General features: G+C 31.3%; 1 protein-coding gene across 2 annotated transcripts in view; it reads left to right on the top strand.

Annotated features, from left to right (window-relative positions):
* The window catches only part of LOC120767625, a 107,900-nt gene extending 92,104 nt beyond the window's left edge, over window positions 1-15,796 (top strand). Inside the window, exons 5-15 of one of the 2 annotated variants that reach the window (XM_040093781.1) lie at window positions 6,645-6,890; window positions 6,966-7,144; window positions 7,384-7,464; window positions 7,637-7,985; window positions 8,193-8,261; window positions 8,357-8,758; window positions 8,826-9,020; window positions 12,425-12,543; window positions 12,890-13,001; window positions 13,632-13,652; window positions 15,323-15,796. In XM_040093781.1, coding sequence (XP_039949715.1) covers window positions 6,645-6,890; window positions 6,966-7,144; window positions 7,384-7,464; window positions 7,637-7,985; window positions 8,193-8,261; window positions 8,357-8,758; window positions 8,826-9,020; window positions 12,425-12,543; window positions 12,890-13,001; window positions 13,632-13,652; window positions 15,323-15,514 — 1,965 coding nt within the window. In that variant the 3' untranslated portion in view covers window positions 15,515-15,796. Of the gene's footprint in view, window positions 1-6,644; window positions 6,891-6,965; window positions 7,145-7,383; window positions 7,465-7,636; window positions 7,986-8,192; window positions 8,262-8,356; window positions 8,759-8,825; window positions 9,021-11,789; window positions 11,981-12,424; window positions 12,544-12,889; window positions 13,002-13,631; window positions 13,653-15,322 lie in introns of those variants that run through there. The other variant, XM_040093782.1, reaches the window with a different exon arrangement.
* The last annotated feature ends 9,118 nt before the right edge of the window (window positions 15,797-24,914 follow it).

Genomic DNA, 24,914 nt, shown 5'->3' with positions numbered 1-24,914 from the left:
AGTAATAATCAACTAATGGATAAAATGTTGGACAGAAGTGTGCAAAAATTAATGCTCTTTGATTACCAATGTCGTTTTGAATATGCAATTTTTGTTCAATTAAGAAATAAAGCTTTCATTAGCTCCATAAATATATTAATTTTTTCCATTATTTCTCAAAGGTCAATTACCAAATATGCCTGTAAAGGATAATACGGTTAAAATCTTAACCGAAAACAAGAAAAAACGTTAACTTATACCCTTCACAGGTGTATTTCTTTTAGTAACTATGTGTTTAAGTAAATCTAAAGAGATTACATTATTTCTATAAACACTAGCTCATACCAAATTTTGTGAAGATATATCGTCAAATGAGGAAGTTTCTCATGCAAGCATTTGAATCTGATCATTCAGTTTGTATGGCAACTATATGCTATAGTGAGCCGATCTTAACAATTTCTTCGGATTACATTGTTGCCTTAGAAAATAATCTATACCAAATTTCGCGAATATACTTATCTTGTCAAATGCAAAGTAATAAAATGCAAAAGTTAAAAAATTATGAAGCTTTCGAGCTGCTGTTGCATATTGTGGAATATTAATTAAAAATTAACTGTTTTCTGCAAATTTAAATATTTACAGAAAATATTTGAATTGTAATATTTAAGAAAAGCTAAAATTTAACATCCGTAACTAGCTGTTTATATCTGTGGTACTTTTGCTGGCTTCAATCCAGCGAATAGGTGGCGTATACGTAACCTCTCAATGCGTTCATCTACATTCATGCTTGTTAAAGCATTCCATATTCTTAATGTATTCATAATGCAGCATATTTAAACTCATATGAACCATCCAATGTTTTCTTCTTCTACGCCTTCCTCGCTATAAATGCACATGCATAGATACAGTTACACATACATATATAGATCATCAATACACACTCAATATAGTAACTTAGAGGCCAGCTTATGTAGCAAGCATATACAGTATTTTGTACATACAAACATCTCTAGTATGTTGAGCATATTTACACACAATTTTACTGGGTTAAGGAGCTCACTGGCGCCACTCCTAATAATTTGTGGCGAGCTTTAGTTGTTTTGGTATTTTTTGAGCTTTGCTTGCTTGCGTTGTTTATGCGCACTGCTCATATTCATTTCGCGTTTGCTATTCTACTAACTGTTATACTTGCTTTTGCTTTTATATTTTTCTTTTTTTTTTACTGCTTTCATCTTTAATTTATGTTGTCACTATTGTTTATATGCCATGCGTGTATGCTCACCAGTGGCTTTTGCTCTTTTCACCACTAAATGGTAAGTTTATTGTTGGCATAACATTGCTTTAAGTACATATGTATATATATATATCCACGATGTTTGTACATATATGTATGTATGTGCTTTTCTATGTACATACATATAAATCACTCATGCATGCAGGGAATTCCAAGGAATTCGCTTACTCACCAATACCACAACTAGCACAAAACCAGTATTACATACGCACATAGTTACATATGTACAATTAGTAAATATGAGTATTCAGTTACCTCTCTAGCAGTCATTATTTTACTTTTTCTGCTGCCGCACACTTGCGAATTTTCGTTGCCTTCACGCGTTTGTGGCTTTTTTGGTTGCTATTTGGTTTTCCTTATTTGGCTTTTGCTGTTGGGGTGGCAATGTTTGTGAGTGTTTTTATTGCAAATGCTGATGCTAAAATAAATATGTATAAGCTCGTATAAGTTTTTATATATATGTATATTCACGAGTAGTTGTGTGAGTGTATGTGTGCTTTTGTTTCTACACGGTTCAATAACCATTAGTGCTTTATTTGTATTTGTGTTTGGCGACCAACAGCAACATTTTCCCCTTGTGATTGATACCGTTTAGCGGTTCAATCTAAATTATGATGTATTGTTCTAATCGAACAATGAATGTACAATATATTAATTTTATAAATAACTTATTTTATCACTCGACTATGAAACGTTGATCAAATACATATCTATAATGCAAATATGCAGTTAATGGTTCGAGTTATAAATGATTGTTGAAATCAAAAATATGTTCTACACTCTCGTCAGATTATCGTCTATTACTGTAATATTCATTACATTTTCTCTGCTCTCAGTTATATTTAAAAAGAATTTAATTAGCTTCGACGTTAGCTTAGTACGCCGATTCATATAGTGCTAAGCAAAAGAGTAGTGCTGAAGCAGGATGAGATGATTTACAGGGTTCTTACTCAGGTCTTATTACTATTAAATTTATTACAAATCTCTCGAAAATTCTTCAATGATGCAATGTGTTTGAAAAGTTAATTTCGAAAAAACCAAAAGTTGACACTTTTTTGAAAATTGTAAAAACAAATAGAAGTTAGTAAAAAGAAGAAGGGGAAGTTTCAAAAAAAGGTTAAAAATGCTTTTTGAAGAAAATATCGAAAAATGCAAAGGTGGCCACATATTTGAAAATTATAAATACATAATAAAAAAGAAAATCAAATTGGAATAGTTTCAGAAACAGGTAAAAAAAACTATATTTCAGTGAAAATATTTTTTCAACCGGGTTGCCATATTTTTAAGTTTTGTAATCAAATGGAGCAGTAATCGAAACGTGCTTTCACAATACGAGAACCAAACTAGAGAAGCAAGGTTAAAAAGAGATTTCAGTGAAAATACTTTTTAAGGCGAGTTGCCATCTGTTAAATTTTTAAATAGATTGGAAAATTTTTTCAATTAAATTTGAATGTAGTTATCACAATATGAGAGCCAAGCTTGAGAAATAAACTGAAAAAGAAATTTCATAGATATTGCTTGTTGAGGCGGGTTGCCACCTGTTTAAACTTTTTTCAAAGTAATGGAAGCGTTATAATGAAAATCAAACTGGAGAGGTTTCAGAAACAGGTTAAAAAATTTAATTTCAGTGAAAACCACGTGTTTAAATTTTTTAATCAAACGGAAACGGTAATCTAAACGTGCTATCACAATAATAACTAAATAAATGAAACAAAGTTGAAAAGAGATGTCAGTGCAAATTTTTTTAAGGCGAGTTGCCATCTGTTTAATTTTTTGAAGTTAAATGGAAATATGAAGATAGCAATCACAATGTGAGAACCAAACTAAAAAAGAAATTTAATAGAAAATATTTTTTTGAGGACGATTGCTACCTATTTGAACTTTTTAATCAAAGTAATGTAAACGTGTTATCACAATACAAGAACCAAACTAGAGAAACAATGTTAAAAATATATTTCAATGCAAATATTTTTTGAGGCAAGTTGCCATCTGTTAAATTTATGAAATTAAATTTTATGGTAGTTGTCATAAAATGAGAACCAAAAAAGAGAATTAAACTAAAAAATAAATTTCATAGAAATATTTCTTTGGGACGGATTGCCACTTGTTTAAACTTTTTGATCAAAATAATGTAAACGTGTTATCACAAGACAAGAACCAAACCAGAGGGATGTTTTGAAATTATACAGGGTATATATATGTATATACATATATTTATACATGATTCAAGAATACACAGTGAAACTAAAAAAAAAATAATATTTTTTGAGTTATCAATTTTTGCTGGCCTGAAAAAATTCGATGTTTGATCAGATCAAAAACCAATAGGTCATTGTATGTAGAATTATACACAGAACAGGCAGAAATTTCATGACGATCGAATTATTTGTTTTCGAGTTATCACTGCAGCAAATTTGAAAATTTTCAAAACAGGAAAAAACCGTAGGCTGATTGAGCTGAGCGGTTATCTATTAAACGGGAGATATTTTGAAAAAATATTGCTCAACAAATTGATAAATTATAATCAGATCAAATTTTTTAAAAATAAAATATTTTTCTATTTTATTATTTATTATTTTATTTTGTTCAGTATGTACTGTTTTTAATAAGACTGCATATTTATGTCTTAGCAATGAATTTTAATATATATCTTTTTATTGCTTTCAATGTTTACGGCATATTCATACGCAAACAATTTCCTTTTTTTAATCCAACGCTCAGTGAATCAATATCAATAAATTTTTAGCATTAAACTTCGATAGAACAACTCAAGTCCACATGCATGCATCGCATGTTCATCATTCGACATGGTGTACCATTTTTTATTTACTTTTTTTTTTCTTTTTTACTTGTACTAAATGCACCCACACAAGCAAATTATTCTCATGTATTCATTAGTTAACGCCTTTTCATGAATTTCAAGAATCAGCCACACTTTAATGGATCCATTAGCTTTAAATAGTGAGTCATTGATTCAATGGCACGCATTTCAGAGCACACACGTGCCAGAAGTTTTTACCATGTATTGAGTTTATTTTGAATGCAAAGAAAAAGCTTTAAGTTCAACAATGAAAAGGTAATTTCTATTGAATAGTCTACAATCCATATGAGTGAGTTAACGAATTTCGTAGAATGAGGTGAGCCCACTTACACACACATATGAGTACATGCCAATGTGTGAAGTATTCTTTTATGCATACAGACATACATATGTGTAGAAATGTCAGTGTTTGTACTATAATGAAAATATGTATGTGTACACGCCCACCTTAATTCGCACACAAAATAATGTTTTGTTTTGCTGCTTTCGCACAAATACAAGTAAACATAATAAATTTGTTTGTACACAAATCTTGTTGGCGCGCTTGCCAGTTATGTTGCGTAAATTCAAAAAAATTCTTCTTCTCTGTGCCAAACCTATCAAAGTTGGTTGTGTAGGATTGTATGTATAGCAGTGTAAGAATGTAGTCTCGTGTTAAATTCACATTAAACTTTTTGGGCTTCCAGATGGCAGCCACTTGATATGCACGAGCCACACAGACTGTAGGTGCCCACGAGCGCCGTTATGTTGGGGAAATTGTGAAATTGAATAAGAAGCTATTTTTAGCAAAATATTTTCGGTGAATATTAATGTGATACGCTTATACTTATACATTTATATTCGGCTATATATATATATTTATATAGTAGAAATATAAAGTTAAATAATTTGGGTTTGAAATTATATATTTTAAATGTAAATATTGGGATTTTCCGAACATATTTCGCTTGCCTAGCGTCATTATTGATGAATCATTTCCGCTTTAGATGATTTCTGAAATTGTTTTGCTAAAGCGTTAAAGAAAACGTTGTTTTAACATGATTCACTAAGGATGTGAGTAACGAATGCGCCCGATAACATTCAAGGCAGCTAAAGGCATTCCAAATGGAATTGGTTTACGGAAATATTAATACTTTCTGTGCGTCAAAGTGAGCAACTACTGAGTCAGTAAAAAAAAAGAAAAAAATGTATTAAAATTTAAGATAAACTAACTTTCTCAATCCTAAGAGAAATCTTTAGAGCAATAAAAGGTATGAGGTAGAGCGATGAGCTATATCAGCTTATACAAGGTGAAAATGTCATACGCTTTATCAAAGCATGGCGACCAAAAATGGCTCGGCCATCTAACAATACAACAAGAGAGCTCAGAAGAAAATTGCAGAGACCACACATTCATCACTAAAGCAAACGCAACAAGACGGATTAACGAACTCAAAGAAGACTTGAAGAACTTGACATACATAATTATGAAGAAACGGCCAGCCAGGTCCGTCTCCATCTGGTCTTACCAACGGAATGGATCTCATACCCCGACGGATGCTACGTCGAATACTTTCAGAGCTGGAGTGTTTTCGTCCATTTGACAACATGTCCTAGCCAGCGTAGCCGCTGTCTCTTAATTCGCTGAACTACATATGTCAATGTCGTCGTATATCTCATACAGCTCATCATTTCATCGAATGCGATATTCGCCGTAGCCAATGCTCAAAAAACCATACATCTTCCGGAGAACTTTTCTCTAGAAAACTCGTAACGCCGACTCATCAGATGTTGTCACCTTCCATGCCTCTGCACCATATAGAAGGACGGGAATAATGAGTGATTAATAGAAAGAGTTATTCTGCGTTGGATTTCGATGCTGACACTGTTGTTGCCGTTAATACTGGTTCGAGATAGACAAGAAAGTATCTACGACTTCGAAGTTATGACTGTCAACAGTGACGTGGGAGCCTAGTCGCGAATGCGACGACTGTTTGTTTAATGACAGGAGATATTTCGTCTTGTCCTCGTTCACTACCAGACTCATTTGCTTCACATAAAAAGGGGGTTTTTTCCCAGGCTGTTATTTCATTTTCATTGCTTTGGACGATTTTGACGTAGCGGATCCCAAACGCAGCGCACAACCCTGAGGAGGATGGTTCGCCTTCTCGCTTTAGCTCGCCTTCAAACGCATGTTCTTTGTTTACCCAGAGGATACTTTATCTATGACCGGAAGTCGTGAGCTGCTTGAGCCATATGTAAAAGAATCGTTTCTGGCCACTCCCAAGTGAACAGCAATCAGAGAACTTTCCTCACTTGCGTGAGCTTCTACAAGTGACTCCATCCTCCAATCTAACCGAACAACATCAAGTTCATATATTTTTATTTCGGAATACTTTATGCTTGTGAAGGGTATTATAGCTCTGTTGCATCCGAAGTTAACATTATTTCTTGTTTTAATTTTCCTTCTTGTTTATTTTAAAAAAATATATACAAAATTGTATTGTCTTCGTATATTAATTAAATTATTAATTAAAGTTTTTACAACTTTATTTTTTTGTTTTCCTGCAGTTTTTCGATTTCTCCGACATCGCCGAAGATGCTGCACGCCAATTCACTGAATTTATTACGAATAAATTTGGCACCTCAGGCCCACCATCGCAGCAGGCCATCACCGCGGAATTGCGTGAAGAGCTGCGACGTCGTGCCAACGGCATTGCCAGTTATGCATTAAACGAGGATGAGAATCTGTTGGCGTTTGCAATTGCAGCGCCGAGCATACAAACGGTTGTGGTCAAGTTCAGGGATGACGTAACGGTGAGTGCTGACACTTTTTGAAAATAATATCTCTCTGTTCATGTTTTTATTTCGCCTTTTATTTGTGTGTGGCAGATACCACCGGATCAGATACACAATAAAGCAATACTTGGTTCCTATTGGCGTGAATTGGGTGTGGCGTGGAACAGCACCGAGGGCGCACAGGAGTGGGGTGCACCATTCCGGGATTGCAATGTGTTGAAAAGACGTTGGCTGTGGCCGTTTCGCATTACATTTAGTGAAAATAAAATAAAGTAAGTTATTATGCAGTGAATTGAAGCAAGAATTCAGTATTTGCAGCAGGCTGATCAAGGAGGTGTTAATTTCAAATTCAAATTTCAAAAAAAAAAAAAAATCGGTTCCATTCGTCATTTACTATATGTTTTGGGTGTATAAAACTAGTGTCTTTTAGTCTAAATACTCATAAACATCACTCTTACTTATCACTTTACATTGTTAGTACTTTTCATGTAAAAAACTTTGCATTTTTCAGAATTGGAGCTGTCGCCTTTATTGCTGCTGATGAGGACGTCTGTAATGATGGGCTGGAGGAAGTTTTCGGACGAAAGCATGGGTAATTTCATATTATTGTATTTTGATACTGCGTTTTTCTTTAAGTAAATTTAATTTGTAGAACCCAAAATCTATACAAGTCTCCATATTTTATGCTTTATCAATCCTAACCAAACCTAATTATTATTATCGTTTTAAATTAATTATTTTTTATTTCTTCCGCATTTCTACAGCTGCGATCGCAACACCACATTTTGTTTGCTTACCGAGAATAAACCCTCGGCGACACGAGATGTCTACACCTGCATCTGTCGTGAATCCTTCTATTTGCCCAACTCAACACTACAGGGTTTTCGCGGTGATATCGTGGAAGCATCCGAGGGTTATGGCAATTATTCTTGCATACCCTGTCCCGATGGCTGTACAACATGTGATCAACATGGTGTCTGCCTACTGGGTGAACCACCTGAGGTTGTGTCAATGGAGAGCTTATTAAATGTATCTGTGGGCTCGGTATTGGGCGCATGCATACTTTGTTGTATCGTACTGAGTGTAATTGTGTTCCGGCAGAGAAAATGTAAGGTGAGAATAACCATTGAATTTTGAAATAATTTCATTTTTTTTTAAATATATTTATATTTTTTTATTTGTGTTAAAGTTTGTTTATTTAGTTTGTCGGATTTCTTGGTATAATTTTCACTAATATAACCTAACATAATAAATTGTTTCAATATTTCTCAAAAATCTAATAAAAAATCTTCAAATAATTTGTGCTTTCAATATTTTCAGGCTATTGCTTCAGGCATGTGGACAGTGCTGGAAACAATTTTATTGGGAATCATATTACTTTATGCATCGGTAAGTAAAAAGTAAAAAGACTAAACAAAAGCCTAAATCCAAATATAGCTCTTTCATTCCTCATTCCGTCCTCTTTTCTCTCTTCCTCCCTCAAGGTTGCCGTCCATTTCTTTCCCGCCACCACCGAACGCTGTCTACTTGAACCATGGCTGCGTGAACTTGGCTTCATCACCTGCTACGGTGCCATCATATTGAAACTGTATCGCCATCTGGTCGATTTTCGTACACGCAAGGCGCATCGTTGGGTGTTGCGCGACATCGATTTGCTGAAATATTTGGGCACAATGGTATTTGCGGTCACCTGTTATATGGCCGCCTTCACTGCCGCCGCACTAGATCTGATCGATGTGTCACAGTTGGGCACATTGCGTGAGCAGCGCACAAACACTTGCCTGCCACTTAAGTGGGAATATGTGACACAGGTCAGCGAAGTGTTAATACTCTGCTTCGGCTTGCATTTAGCTTTCGCCAGTCGCAATGCCAACACGCAATTTAGAGTGAGTAGCATGCAAACCACGCTATTAAACTCTGTTACGTACATATATGCTAATTTTATGCTTCCAGGAAAGGCAGTTCCTCGTTGCGACACTGGCCATCGAATTTCTAGTGTCGACCACATTCTATGTGCTGCGTTTCTTCTATTTGCCCGAAATGAGTCCGAGCGCTATATTTTTAGCGCTTTTCCTGCGCTCACAATTGACCAACACCATGGCGTTGGGTTTGATATTTGTGCCAAAATTGTGGTATCAGCATAAGCAGGTGAGTCATCAAGCAGAAGTTGAAGAAGTTGGTCATAATGATGATGATGATGTTGACGAAGAGGAAGAAGATGAAGCAGAGATCGTTTGTTAAGTTCCATGTAATATTTTTTTTAATTGATTTAAGTTAAAATTATCTATTAATTATTGAAAGTATATAAGTTTTGCGTCAGAAAGTAGTAATATAGAAATCAAAGTTAGTGAAGGTGCGCTACAGCTGCGAAGTTTCCAGTATAAGTATCCTTAAATGTTTGATAGTTGGAATTGATAACTCAGTATTTCTAAATTAAATAACTAATACCTCTAATTAACGAGTAAATTTTGGATTTTACTTTTTTTTAAGTAAACATTGACTCTTCAGGTTATCGCTTCCACAACATTATATTAGATTAGGTTAGGTTACTCTGACAGACTCATGAGCCACGCATAGACCAGGTTTGGTCTTTAGCAACAACATAATATTAAATCAACTATAATATTATATAATTTAAGCAAAATACCCATCGGTAGCGTATATTCTTCTTCAAAATTAAATTAAAAATAAAATAGCAAAATAAAAGCCTACAAAGAGTAATATAAATGCTTTCCATATATTCAAAAAATTTAACAGTTTCGTACTCATAATCCTTATTAGCCTTTTGTGCTGTCATTTTTTCTAAGAACCATAACTTTTTTCTGAAAAATATTTCACAAAAGCATTAAAATTAATAATTTTAAACTTAAAAAGCAAAATATTTAAAAATGTGTCGAAAGTCTTGTTAAAGCTGTTCCATTACCAAAACTGAAAGCTTTAAACTGCTTTGTCTCCATCAATTTCAATAATTTAGCAATAAATTTAATAATATTGTCCATTCTAATAAATAATCCAAAAAAAATTATTTTATTTTTTTTTTAATGGGGGAATATGTGTATAATATATTCATTGAAAACTCACTTTTTTAAGCACATTTTGGTTTCCTCTAAAAAGTTTATTTATAGCGCATAAAGACTTTTTACATTGTGTTATAATAGTTAAATATTCGGCACATAATTTCTTTTCATATTCTCTGTAAATTGAACACCATTTGTATACATTACATGCGTTTATAAAAAGTAAATGTCAAGCAAATGTGTCAAAGGAAACTGTTTTTCGTTTTTAATGCTTTGTATTTGAAAAATAATAAATTATTTTTGTTTTCAGTTAAAAAAAAGTAATTAATTATTTATTAACTATTAAAAGTACTAATAAAACTAACTGTATATATTAACAAAGCATTTTAATTATATATGCAAATAATTGAAAAGTTATATATTTATAAATATAAATTAAAACCAAAAAATAAAGTCGAGCTATGAAGTTGCTGCAAGTGTTCTGCGTGCGTTTGTTTTCATAATTTGTTTGTGTTAATTGCAAATTTTGTTGTTATTGAATTAAATATTTTTATTTTCCTCTTAGCCTCAAACTTTTCATTGGTAGCACTAACTTAGATAATGCATGAATTAGTCGGAAGCTATTAGATTTAACAGTACTCAAGCTATAATTGCATCTGCATGTGGTTGTTAAACGCATTTAATTCAGAAGAGCATAACATAATGTTTTATATTTTTTATAATCTGTAAACTTAAGTCAAACACATTGTAATAAATATATACCATTTCTGACAATTTATTTTATTATTTTTTTTTCAAACAATAATTGTTAAACATTATTTTTAACTCGAAATAATAGCTAGTATAAAATAACTCCGCGATTATATCGCATAGAAATTAATGGTGGAAATATTATTTTCATACATAGACATACTATGTATCTTACACAATCAAACATACATACATACATGTAAAATATAAAAATAAATAAAATACTTTCCTCTGTATGTATGTACACAATATTACATTTTTCTACCACCACCACACTACTTGTATTTTATGAATGCTCTAATTATGCTACTATGTCTGTATATATGTATGTATATACATATGTATGTATGTATGTATCTTTATACAAAAGAGACAATTTTGACAGCACTTTTGTTCTTGTTGTTTCTGCTCGCTGTATGGCATGTTTTCAACATATTTTGCTCTCAATTAAAAATTTAGAGTTTGTTATTTTTTTCATTAAGCCAAAAATCGGTTTCCTATCGTCAAAATTCGTAAAAATAATATATCTTATCGTATTACCCTAACAAGTCTCTTAACTAAATTCGCAAACCAAAATTTGGCAGCAGAAACTTTTGCTTATAGCTACTCATAAATATAATATTAATCCATAATTAGTTATTTAGAAATAATTATGTATACCAATTACAAAAATAGCCCTGAGCCCACTGTCTTTCTATCTCTCTCTGTCTCCGAAAATTTTCCTTAACTCATTAAGAATAAAGATTTATGTGTACAAGTATATTAGTTTACTATCTCTTTTTAAGCTAGGTTGGCTATAATATATATTAGTTTTATTTAAATAATATTATATAAATTTATTTTCATTAAAACCGTTTATTCGTTTTAGTTTTTAATTCAAAATGGCAGCTATAATTTTACATTCATATGTATGTATATGTATATACATAGATATTTTTTTTTGTTATTTTTTTATAAACAATTTATATTTTTTTTGTAACTATCTTATACTTGCTTATAAATTTTTTATATTCTTTATAAATATTTTATATTTTTTTATAAATATTTTTATATTTTTTAATAAATATTTTATATTTTTAAATATTTTTTATGATAGTTCAATGCCAATTTTTTTTTATTTTTCTTGTTCTTTTATTTTTCTGTTCTTTAGCGCCAACGTCAGAACAATGTACAATAAAAATAACGCACAAATAAAACACACAAATAGTTAAGCTCCTGCAAAGCAAATTTACAACAACACGTTCCTTTAACAAAAAAAAATTTAATTCAAAAACGTTGAAACCTTGTTCAAACAGTTTGAACAAACACCTAGTACTAACGTATATGACACAACACAATAACACCAACAAATTACTATTTTTTTTTTCGTGATAATTTCGCTTTAAAGTTATTTTTTAATTGAATAAAATTTAATTTTTTAAATTTAAATTTTTAAAATTAAAATTAAACTCTTCCGATCTATTTAAAATTTAAAAATGAAGTTTTTTTTAATTAATTTTATTATTTAACATTTTTTTTTGCGATTTTCTTTAACATTTCTGTTCTCTAAGCAAATCTTAAATTTTTTTTTAAATAATCATAATTTTTTCTCTCATCCCTACTTAATTTCTTCTAACATACATACAAAATCTTCAACGTATGTAACTATCACTCTTCTGTTGTTGTTGTGTTATGATTTTCGTTACCATCCTTCGTGTGTTTTGGCAGTGTTTGTTGCAAATTCATAGCTTGCAGGTCCCCTTGCCCATGAATCTATCAATACGTTTACCTGTGGATGCTTTCAAGGTCAACGATCCGCAACGTCTGGGCGGTGGTTATGCTGGTCTATGTTTGGGTGATCCCGATATTGGTGAACTGACCATTGCCGAAATGAGCCCAGAGGATATACGTGCTGAACTTAAAAGGTATGTTGCACCAAAACCCAGCGGTATATTAGAGGCGTTCAGAGCAAATTTTTTAAAGTCCTCAAATTTTATTATTTATAAATAAAAAAAAAATATATTTTTGGTATTAAAAAATTTTCAAAAATCTAAAATTATTGTAAATAAATCGTTTTTTAAAAAAAAGAATATATTTTTGTATTAAAAAAAATTTCAAAAATTATATATTTTTGTAAATAAATTTGTTCAGTTTTTAAGATCCATACTTTTTAGTAATAAAGTACTTTATTGTCAATGCCTCTAATATACATAAATATGTTTAATTTAATATCGGAAGATAATAATATTTATATATGAAATTTGTTTGCAGACTGTATACACAACTTGAAATTTTAAAGAATAAAACCCTACGTCAAGACAATCCGCATATAAGTAAACGACGTGGCGGACGGAAAGCTGGACATCGTCGCTTCTCGTTACAAGTAAGCTTTGCATATAATTCAGAAACCTCTAGCCATAAAGCACACACACCATGCCTAAAAAGGAAAATGTCTAACAAGAAATTTAAAAATACATATATATACACCCTTATTTTTGACTATAAATAGTATTTGTTTGAAAATTCGCCATAATTTGCAAACATTATTACAGATTTAAAGTTACTGAGTCCAAAATCAGTGTATATGTATAATCTCTACATCGATTTGTATATATACATATATATTATATAATATATACATATTTAAAAACAGGAATTAGCGAATTAGAAAATTTAGTATTTGAGCATTCGCTTAGCCTCATTCCCGATTTAGTGTTAATTCAGTTGGTTATCATATATAATTACATGCATTACAATCATAACCTACTTAAACCTTAAATTCAGTTTGTTTATACAAAAAGTTATGATATCAGAAAACATAGTCTATACAGCCCACATACATATAATATATATAATAAAACATACATATATGTATTACCCATAGTTAGCTTATAAATGAGATTTCATGCATACCAATTCTTGTATTGATTTTGTAAACAATTCATTTTCAATTGTAAACGTTCATTATTAATTTATCGTAAATGTTTTCGTTACCAATTTCGTTACCATGTAGAAAAAAGGAAGCAAAGATAAGGTAAGAACCGAACAAAACACATCGTCAAAATCTCTCCTACTTGTGTAGCTAACAAATTTGAATAAAATCCCCCAATATCCCTCGTATTTTAATTAACTTCTTGACCTGAAAATTTGTTGTCCCACATTAAACCCACCTTACTTTCCTGTTCTGCTCTTAAATGTGTGAATATAATTGTAAATCTGTTCGGTGTGCCCGAGTACTCTGTATATATTACTGGTCCAAAAATCTTTCTATAAAATTTTGTGCTGTGAGTTGTTGTGTGTTGGAGAGTGTATTAGGGGGTGCAGAAACGTGTTTTCTTTTGCATTATATAATACAAATAAAACAGAAAATACTTTCTATCAATCTCAAAGAAGAACGAAAGAAGACTGTATGGAACCCCAAATTTAGGCCATTGAGGGATAGAAGCTTTAAAAGGCAACTCTAGAACTTTTAAACTAAATTATTTGTATATACACTCGTGACCACGCTAACCTTACCACTATACTTTCTTAAATTGTTTTTCGGTATTTTTCGTTCGTTCGGGTTTTTTTTTCAATTTGGCTTTTTTTATGTTTTTAGTAAGCAGAAGTAAACTAAATTATATTATCTAATTATAATTATAGTTTTTAATTTATTACATTTAATGAGTAAAAACAAATTAGCTGTACTGTGCTTATAAAAAAGCAGCCGATTTTATTGTTTTTAAAGTGACATACCGACTAAACTTCGTGTTTCAATTAAAAATAAATAAAATAAAATATTAATTTCAATGATAGTGTAAATGAAATTAAATTAAAAAAATAAAAAAATATCACTTTTTCATTGCATTTCAAAGCCACAGAAACAAACTGTGTTCTCTTTCACACACAACTATAGGAAAATCTGTGTTGCTTTAGATTTTTATGTTATACTAGACTTCATAAAGCCAGTAATGAGTTTTAAAGACCAAGGTTTAAAGCTGCGATGCTTTTTTTATGAATTTTTAGAGTCTTCTTGTATCAAGAATATATAAAATAATATCCTCATAAGTTGTGTCGGTCCTATGTTCCATCTAAACACTGAAAAAATATATAACTTATGTGGGTACATAAATTATTTATCGTAGCTTGGCAACACCACCTTTAAAGATAAGATATAAAGATAATTCTGCGACCATAGCACACACTCTCGACACTGACTTCCTCTTTTTACATATGTACCTGTATAAATCTTTATAATATACCTTGTAAGAAAACAAATATCACTTATATGTACATAAATGTGAACAATCCCTTCCCAAATAGCTTCCTTTTAATAAAAAAATCATTATGCAGGTTCCTACGATTTATTTGAAATTTTGTTTTTACACTTATAACACCCATTAATACCATACATGGATGTATATATAATTTCAATGATTTGAAGGTAGAAATAGCACGAATAGCATGCGCTCGTATTAACTGTATATCATCATTATATACATACATATATATTTTTGTTTTTGCATACATACGTATCTTGTAAACGCACAACTTTTCTTCAACTCTTTTAATAATACAAAATAAAAAAAATGATATCAGCACAATGCCAGTACGCCTAATAGATGTCCATACTTATTAACTATCACTCAATTAAAAAAAAATCATATATTTACCTATAATAATCACTTTGTTTTACTTATTTTTTCACTTTTTTGGAAACTGCAGGCTCTAAGTGCCAAACACCGTAGCAACAAGCATCATCAAGATATTGAAATCACCGAAGCCGAACCATCGCGCACACCCGAAGACTCTGTGTGCAGTGTAGAGGGCCCGACCGATGCCGAGATATCGGGCATTTCGCATTCAATGCTATCACATTCCGCCATTTCACACTCAATCGTCTCACATTCGAAGTGAAATACAAAGTCTACAACATGGGTGTGAAAGCAGCGTGACAAAGTGGTTAAAGAAAAATCGTAAAAAATTATGAAATCGAGTGAAGTGATAATAAGAAATGAAGTTAAAAGATTTTGAAGGTGACACGTGATTAATACCTTTTTTGTTTTTGAAAAATGTTGTAAGCACCTAAAACGGAACTATTTCCAAAGATCTGATAGCTGACAAATTCATTATGTACATACAGACATATAGATTTAAATACGCTTCAGAAGGTAAGCAGTTATAACGTATTTTATTATTTTAGCTATGTATATATAAATATATACATATATAATTTTTTTTACATTTTTCTAAAATTTTTACTAAGAAGTTTATCAATTTAGCATTATTTAATTCTAGTGAAACAAAATATATAATATTTTTCAAAAACTTTATATTTAGTTTATAAGTTTTCAAATGATCGATTTTCCTTCGTTATCCTGTCTTAACATACCCAAAAAATTGTTTGCAACTTAAAAGGGCAATGAAATAAATGCCAACTTCAAGCTGAGCCTAATTTTGGGGTACTAACATTTCGAAAATGTACTTGAACCTAGATCCAAACTTTCGTTGCACAGCCAAATGTTGTAGTCTGCAAAACTCCAATATATATCTAAGTAATTTTTCAAAATTATACGGTGGAGGACTTTAGTTTCCCAACTCAAATAGTACATTATTAAGCAAGTCGATTAAAATCAATAAGGATTTACGGCTATTTTCCATATTTAAGCAAAAGCTCATTAGCTCTCTGTATGTGAAAAGCTTTCGAAAGTTTTGAGCTTTCATAAGTTTCAGCTCCGTGCACTCTCATAAGCAATTAGACTATTTCCTTATTTAGGTAGGTAGGTAGGACCTAGACTAGACCTTTAAGAAGCCCATTGTGAAACCACGGGAACTAATAACACCTCTGTACTCTACATTCAAACGAAAGCTCATTAGCTGCTTGCGTATGAAAAGCTTACGAATGTTTTGAACTTTCATAAGTTTCAGCTCCGCGAGCTCTCATAAGCAATTCGACTATTTCCTTGTTTAGGTATATAGAGTGCCTGTCTGACAACGCATTTCACCCAGACTAGACCTTTAGGATGCCCATTGTGAAACCACCGGGACTAATAACTCTCACTCTGTCGTCTTCTTGCTGAAACACTCCGCGCTTCTGATGAAGTTCAACAGTACAAAAAGTTTATCTGTGCAACCTTTGAAATATCGTCATGAGACCCTCGACCGATGATTCCGACCTTTTTCCTATACAGAGCTTTACATTCGCATAGAGGCCGTTTTATTATCTCCTCTTCTTTTACCTCCCGATAGCTTCTACAATAGTCATTATATGACGTTACTAGTAGTGTGCTGGCATATCTGCTTGTTGAACAAGTTAGAGAATGGTTCCACCGAGACCCCGCTGTGTTTATAACATATTTGTCGATAGTCCATGTAAATTTACTCTTTTTCCGGGATCTAATTGTAGGGTGATCTGGCTAATTCATCTGCTTACCAGGAATATCACTATGACCTGGACTCCATTGCAGGTTTATCGTGAAATAAGATGTCCAATAAGAGATCAAGGTATTCCTTCACCATTTTATATGAAACCCTAAGCAAGTTTAGTGACTTTTCACAATCTTCTACAAAATCCTAAAAGACTTTAGTGATTTTAAAGCCACTTGACTATCGGTATATATAAATATGTTCCTTGTTGTGAAAACACCTTTTCAGAACAAGAAAACTTCCTTCCTTTAATTTCTGTAATATCCGTTTGGAAGACACTGCAGTGGTCTGGTAGACGGAAGGTGATTTTGTTGTCAAAAGGCACCACTTCCCACTCGATTATCTAGTTTGAACCCATTCGTATAGATGCTTAACCCTGCGTCCCTGTCCACCTCGCCCTTTTCCCACTGTTCTCTGGAAGAAAAGGCACTTTTGAGAACCGAAATTCTATAGGAATACGAATTTCCTTCTTTTACTTTGACTTATTTTTTTATATTAATTTTCGCCAAGTCATTTTAAAATCAAATAGAAGAAAGATAATAATATAAAAAATTATATTTTTTTATTATTTGCTGCACACAAACGAAATATTAAGCAAAATGTATGATACGAATAAGCTTAAAAACACTACTAATATATGATTTACAATAAAAAATAATAATAACGGTAAATGAAATAAAATAACATTAATAAAAAGGAAGTGCTACAATATAATAATAAAGAGCGAAGCCCACCTCTGTAGAAAACAGTGAAAACATTTACTTTAGAATTGTGCTGAAGACAAAAAAGTTACAATGATTTTTTGAAAGTTGTTACGGTAACTAAAGCACTTTTTAAAAACTCAAAACAAAATGCACAAACTTACAGTAGAAGATGAACATTTAGCATAAGAAACCTAAAATTGTTGACTTAAAATGTATGTATGTATGTGTAAATGCTGTAGAAAAATTTACTAACAATTTAACGAAAATGAAAATTTACTGAAAAAAATTGAAAGCTTAGAAAGCAGCAAACTTTTTGTCCCCCTACCAAGACGAAGCGCCTGTATATAGCCTACATATTATAGTATAACCAGTAGTATAGTAGTATATATATAAATAAAGAAATAACAGTAATGTAGTATAACCAGTAGTATAGTAAAAGCATAAATAAAGAAATAACAGTAATGAGGTATACTTTCCAGCAGCAAGCGTTTTTCCAAAGCGAAAACTACCATTACCAACTAACTCGCTTTAATTTGGTTCCTCAACTTTGCTTTTCGGCTTTTAGTCTCTGTATAGTTACTATAATTTGCCTTTTCCAACACAATTTTTGCACAAACTTCGCTGTAAAATGCTTAGCTATTGATGTCTGTATGTAATTGAAGCCGAAGCCTAATTTGAGCGGCGCATTGGGTTTAATGAGAGCTTCAAATACTATTAGTCCTATGATAAAGCGCAGATAATACTTTAAACATTACACACAATAAGTAGTGAACCCTGCGCATGCACACACACACACACACACATGTATAGTATGTATGTGTGTGCGCAGTTTAACTGAAAAGCCAAAAAAGTACTCAAATCAGTTGTAAAATTGGAGCTTATAGTCGTAATATCTACATGTGAACTGTATATGTGTGAACAGAGCACAATTTAGTGCGCTCTCTTTCGTTAGAAATCCATATACATATGTCTGTATGTAAGTGTATTGCGAAAAATGCCATTTTTACCATATAATTTTTTAAGCAAAATTGAAAAAAATCAATACTAGCTCTAGCTCCTGCATCAAGCTGAAAAATAATTCAAATAATATGAAATAAAGTGGAAAAAATAATTATAGACGCGATGTTGTTAAATTTGTTGAATAAGAATGATTATACAGAGTTCATAAAAACACCAGTTGTTGCATAATTTTAAAAGTAAAAAATTACAAATTCAAAAATACAGTTTTGTAAATAAGCTTCCAAAAAAAGCTTCATGGCACGAAGCTTAATTAAAACATATAGTACTTCGAAGCTTGAATATTTTTTGTAAAACTGGCCGCCTTGAGATATGCAACCATTTGAACATTTTTTGTTTTTCAAATAAATTTAGTTTTTAATTTTAATCTTTTTTTAAAATCTTTAAAATCTATTTATATAAATGTTTTCATCCAACGTTTCTCGGTCATCAAAATTTTTATCTTACAGCTTTCTTATAAAACTAAATTTATTTACACTATCTAATTTTTTTTTTTAATTTCTGAAGCTTGGCTCATTCTCGCCAAATTTTTTTTTATAAAAAGGAATTACTTTTTAGGACCATCTTGGTAGCTGTAATCCACCAGCAGCTATTTTTGTTGCTCCAGCTCCGGGAACCGTGTCTAAATATCCCAGAAACGTTATTAATTTTCAGTAAAAAAACGATTTCATTGAGCAATGAGCATGTTTTTCACAGAAACCATCCCTGCAGTCGTCTGCTTGAATCGAAGCCACTTCCTGGTAACATCAAGAGCTCTATCCACTACTACGTCGACGACATCGTCCCATAAGCCAACCAGACTTCGAACGCAATTAACTTTAGACACGAACTGACCGCCATTCACAGTGAAGCCATCGATATCTTCACCGACACCCTCTCAGTGAATTTCGTACTAGATATCAAACCACCAGCCATTACAAACGAGGAGCTCTAGTTGCCACAAAAGGAGGAGGAATTTCGATATATAGTGCCGAATTAACAGTCCTTGTCCGGATAAAAATCCGGGTCCGTTCCGGTTACTTAGACCTGACGGCCGTGGAAATGGTCGAAATTACTTCAGGAATGTTTTCTGCCGCTACAGCAACAACAAGTTGCCCTGAGAACTTAGAGTGACCCACGCTCAACTTCGTTCTGGAAATTGTAGCAAGTAAAACTCGTACTTATCCAGAATCGACCCCGACATCCAAATACATGTTCAGCGGGCAATGAGTCGCCGTATGACACTAACCACCTCTTCGCATGCCCAGCGAAACCCAGTCAACAAATTTGTTCGATCTACTGTTAGATGACCTCAATGACAAAGAACTTGAACCCTACCCTAATGAGAACTAGACAAAAGCCTTAACAATAACACCATCTACAAGCTTTTTTATCATTATTGTTACGAACACACCATATGAAGGCAATACGTACACCACGTGGTAGAAATTCGACAAAACGTCTAGAGCTTACCGCAAATTAAATGAGGCGGCAAATTCATCGGGTTCGTAAAATATATGGCAACCGATATGATTCAACCTTGGCCTAGCAAAAGTGGTGGAGAAGGCGTCTGTATGTTTCCACCTCATCTTCCGCATTGCAAATTTGATAAGTTAGACACTTATCATTGCGGTGATGTGAGCTTTGCTAAGAGATAGCAGTTACATGGACCTTTTACGTTCCACTCTAAGCTAGAAGGCTCACGCAACCCTACAATTGCTGGATGTTGACCAACGCTTTCTGAGCTCTTACCCCATAGAGCCGCGTCCGATTCCACCAAGACACGGGAAACCCTTGCTCATTCCCATCCTGATGGAATGTCTTTTCTTGTAAGCTCATCGGCGCGATAACGTTCGCAATTGACGGTTACTTTCTCACCCTCATCATTTTTGAAGAAATAGGGACCAAACCGTTGCTTTTTCTGGAAGAAATGGCAGCTTTTGAATCTCTTCAGATCGCTCTTCGCCGTAAAAGAGGCAATTTTGCTTGTTTACATACCCATTGAGCCAGAAATGGATCTCATATGCTCATTCTTTACAAAACGTGAATTTTCGTAATAAAATTGAACAATTTGTGAACATTCTTCAGGCATAAGTCTTTTCATGATGAAGTGCCTAACAATACTGAACAATAATAACATGACAGCTTGATACGACTCACGCGTGATCTGTCAAAAGAAGGCTATTGAAAATAGTACCTTGTACTTGGATCACCCATTAGTAATTGAAGTTTCTCATTCTCATTTAAAGTATTCGGAAGAATTTAGAGCCCTTTAATTTGTTTGTTTTGTTAAGATCAAATTAAAGATTTGCATTATAGTATCCCAAGGTCGAGCCCAAACAAAAAAGCGTACAATTCTGAAGTGTCCACTAAGTGTAAAAATATTGTAAATATTGAACAAATTTAGACCGCAACTGTGGGCAAATATGAATGTATTGAATAAAAACAAAATATTTGCAGACATACATATATACATAAAGAAGTTAGTTAATGTACATACCTACAAATTTACGTATTTAGCGTAAAGGGCGACAAAAATAGCAAAACTAATTTGAAAAAATAAAATAAAATAAGTGGCATACTGATTTATGTATGTATGTAGCTTAGTTGGAAACCGTGCAGGTATTGAAAATACGCACAGTAAGCATTATTCAAATCTACATATATACATGCATACATACAAATATAACTAATTAGTTGAAATACTCATAGAAAATAATCAAAAAATGTTAAATTTGCATTTAGCATACATATATACATACAAATATGAACTATTATACATACATAGATTTGTACAGACATTAAAATATACATAGAGAACGATAAAGTTTTTGAGTAGAAGTGCTGCAGCAACTTGGTTTGGTTAAATGTTAAGACCCACACTTTTTAGCCGTACATACCAAAAAGCAAAAACAAAAACAAATAACTTTACATTGGTGTCATATACAAAAACGAATGCTGGAGAATAATAATAGACGAAGCAGAGATCAATATACACACATGAAGTCATGCATAGTTAGATTTTCAAAAAAAACAAAAAAAAATCTATACATACATATATTATATAATCATTGAAAAATATACACGAATGTATGCAATAGTCTAAAAAGCAAACGAAAAAGAGTCCAAGCAAGCAGGAAGTAGCAAAACTCTATTATGAAGAAAAATAAAAATCACAATAAAAAACAAAAACAAAAAATAACAATAAAAAACCAAAACAAAAAAATTATAAAAATAAAAAAGCAAAAACAACAAACTGCAAATCAAACTGTGTAGATAAATAGGCATTTTACAGTTGATGAGTTAGAAAAAAATCCAAAATCTACAAAAAAAAAAATAAAAATTGTAAAACCTCACGAATACCATTACAAAATATTTGGGCCAGAGAAAATGCATAACGTTGACATTTTCTTCTTTAAAAGTGTGATAGCAGTTTAGGAAGAAAACTGAAAATATGTGCAAAGAAATTATATAAAAAAAATCAATAATAATAATAATTATGTCTTAAGTTACTAAAAGTAGTTATTTTCGAAAGGTCGTAGCGGGAGAAGCAGTAAAATATATGAATTATAAACATACATACTATACATTATATAATGGCATACATTATATTATTTAAGTTAGAAACTATGAAAGAAACATTATACTCATACATACATATGTATGTACATAAAGTTAAATGCAACTATGGATTTGTGTATAGGAGAATTATATTTATATAGTCATATACATATATATGTACATATATAAAATAAGTATGTGATGCCCATTTTATTAATTTTTTAATATTTTTTTTCTGAAAAATATTTTTTTTAACAATCATACATTTTTTAATATTTTTTTAAACATATTTTTTTAATTTCAACAAATATCATTTTTTTAATACTTTTTTTCTTAAACATTTTTTTTATTTTACCAAACATACATGTTTTTAATTATTTTTTTAACAATAATATTTTTTTAAATTATAGTAAAATTAATTATATTAAAACAAAATTAAAAATTAAATTAAGCACATACTTAAGACTTTTTGTGACTTTGAAAATTGAATTTTTCTTCGATTTTAGGTCGAAGTAATGTTTCCTCCTTAATATTTAAATTATAAAAAAAAAATTATTTCGGAAATAAGAAACTAAGTTCACACTAAATCTCGTGAAAAAAAAACTATTTTTTTGTTCCAGATAAAAATAAAAACGCAAAAAAGTGTTTTTTTAATTTTTCACATAAATTTTGAGGTTATATGAAAAAAGTCTCTATGTAAAAGTTATAGATCTTTTCATTGCCTACAACATTGCGATATTGCGTTTTTCTGTAGCATTCGTAGTTTTGCCGGAAATCGACATAAACCGTTTCCCTCCTTTGAAAATTCAATCACAACCCTCCCCTTCCCGACCACAGGAATTTCGTTTTTCTATTTCAACTTTCTATTTCGTTGATTTTTACCCTTCTTTACTTTTTTTGTATACAAAACCAGCTAGCTTGGTCTATATAGTATATAATTAATATTATTTTTCGACAATATAGTATATAATAATATTTTCGATATTAAAATATAAATAACATTTTATTTCGATTAATGCAAATATATTTAATAATCCAATATTTTGAAACCGGCAAAAAATGCTAAATTAAATAGATATTCCCAGTTATTACCGATCATTTAAAAAACAAAACACTAACCAGTTTTGAAAAATAGTATACATATTTTAATTAAACATACATTTTTTTTAAACTGTTTAAAATTCTTATGTTTGTCTATTCTCTAAAAAAAATATTATGCCTTACGTAACAAAATTTGTTTGTTAAAAATATAAGTTCATCATACATTTGTACATATTTACATATGTAAACATAATTTTTTTATACACAACATCATTAAAACATACTCATAGTTGCTTACCTACTTACATATATACATACATATATATACACTTATTTAGCATTGTAAAAATTGCATATGTATGTTGGCCACCATGTAGATACATACATACCTAATTAGCATATAAATATTTATAGCAAAAATGATAACAAAGATGTAAAATACCTACAAGCATATTGTAAGTATTTATGTAAGCATATATATATAAATAAATACCGAAAAGTATGTAAAACATGATGAAATTAAATATTGAAGCATTAAAAATAAATAAACAATAAAATACAAATAAAAAACGGTTATTTTACTGATAAAAAACAAAAATTTCTCAATAAAAGTAAGTATATTGCGTTATTTTTATATACATTTTTACCAAAATAATTTAATTATATCCAAGATAATACGCAAAATTCATAAAATCAATTTATTTTTCTTTAAAACAAGCATTTTATGCGTAAAATCGCATTTAAACTGCTTATCTTTGCGCCACAGTGTAGTTGCAGGCTGCGCTGCTTGCGCTCTGCCGGCAGCGGCACAAATTTCTGTTTCTGAAAAATGCCACATTGCACCAGGCGCGCATAACTGCCCAGCAAGCGGCGGCCGTGAAAAATGCACGAAATATGTTGCATACTTTAAGGCGTCAATGAAACAGTGCCGGCCAAATAATAGGGCAACACATTTTACTTAACACAGGGTGTTCCAAAAATCTGAAAATAATAAAAATAATGCATTTTTCTTTTCTACTGAAATATTTTTATTAAATTATTGCTCGCACATCTTTTACATGTACATTCATTCATTCATTTTGTTAATTGTTCTTTTGTTTATATATTATTCATTTATTTATTATATTTTATTATTATATTGTATTTTTTCGCACTTTCGTATGAAGTAGAGTCGCACACATAATTATTTGCTTGCTTCTTGCACTTCGTTTTACAATGATTTTTGAATATACAATTTATAATCATAATTATGTATGTGCAAAAGTGTTTTTAGTTTCGTTCTGCAAGTATGTTTTGTTTTTTTAAATTTAATTTTACATAACGCTAATATACATTTAAAGGTGAAATCTAAAATTTGGTAATTTATTCATTTTGTTCTGCGTTTGCACATAAAATAATTACAAATTTACGACAAATGGCTTTTAAATGGTCGAAATCAATTGTCATATGTATGTATAAAGAAATTTGTTGTGTTTTTAGGTTTTTGCGTACTGCATGGTAGGCCGCTGGTGGCCGATCAACTCAAAGGGTATTGAATTGGCGCTAATTGTGCTTGGATTGCGCTTATGTTCACTTTTGCTTAAATTTAT

This window comes from Bactrocera tryoni, chromosome 2, assembly GCF_016617805.1.
Source record: "Bactrocera tryoni isolate S06 chromosome 2, CSIRO_BtryS06_freeze2, whole genome shotgun sequence".
In the NCBI taxonomy this organism is placed as follows: Eukaryota; Metazoa; Arthropoda; class Insecta; order Diptera; family Tephritidae; genus Bactrocera; species Bactrocera tryoni.
Note: the sequence above shows the minus strand (reverse complement) of the source record. Positions and strands in the feature narration are given on the sequence as shown.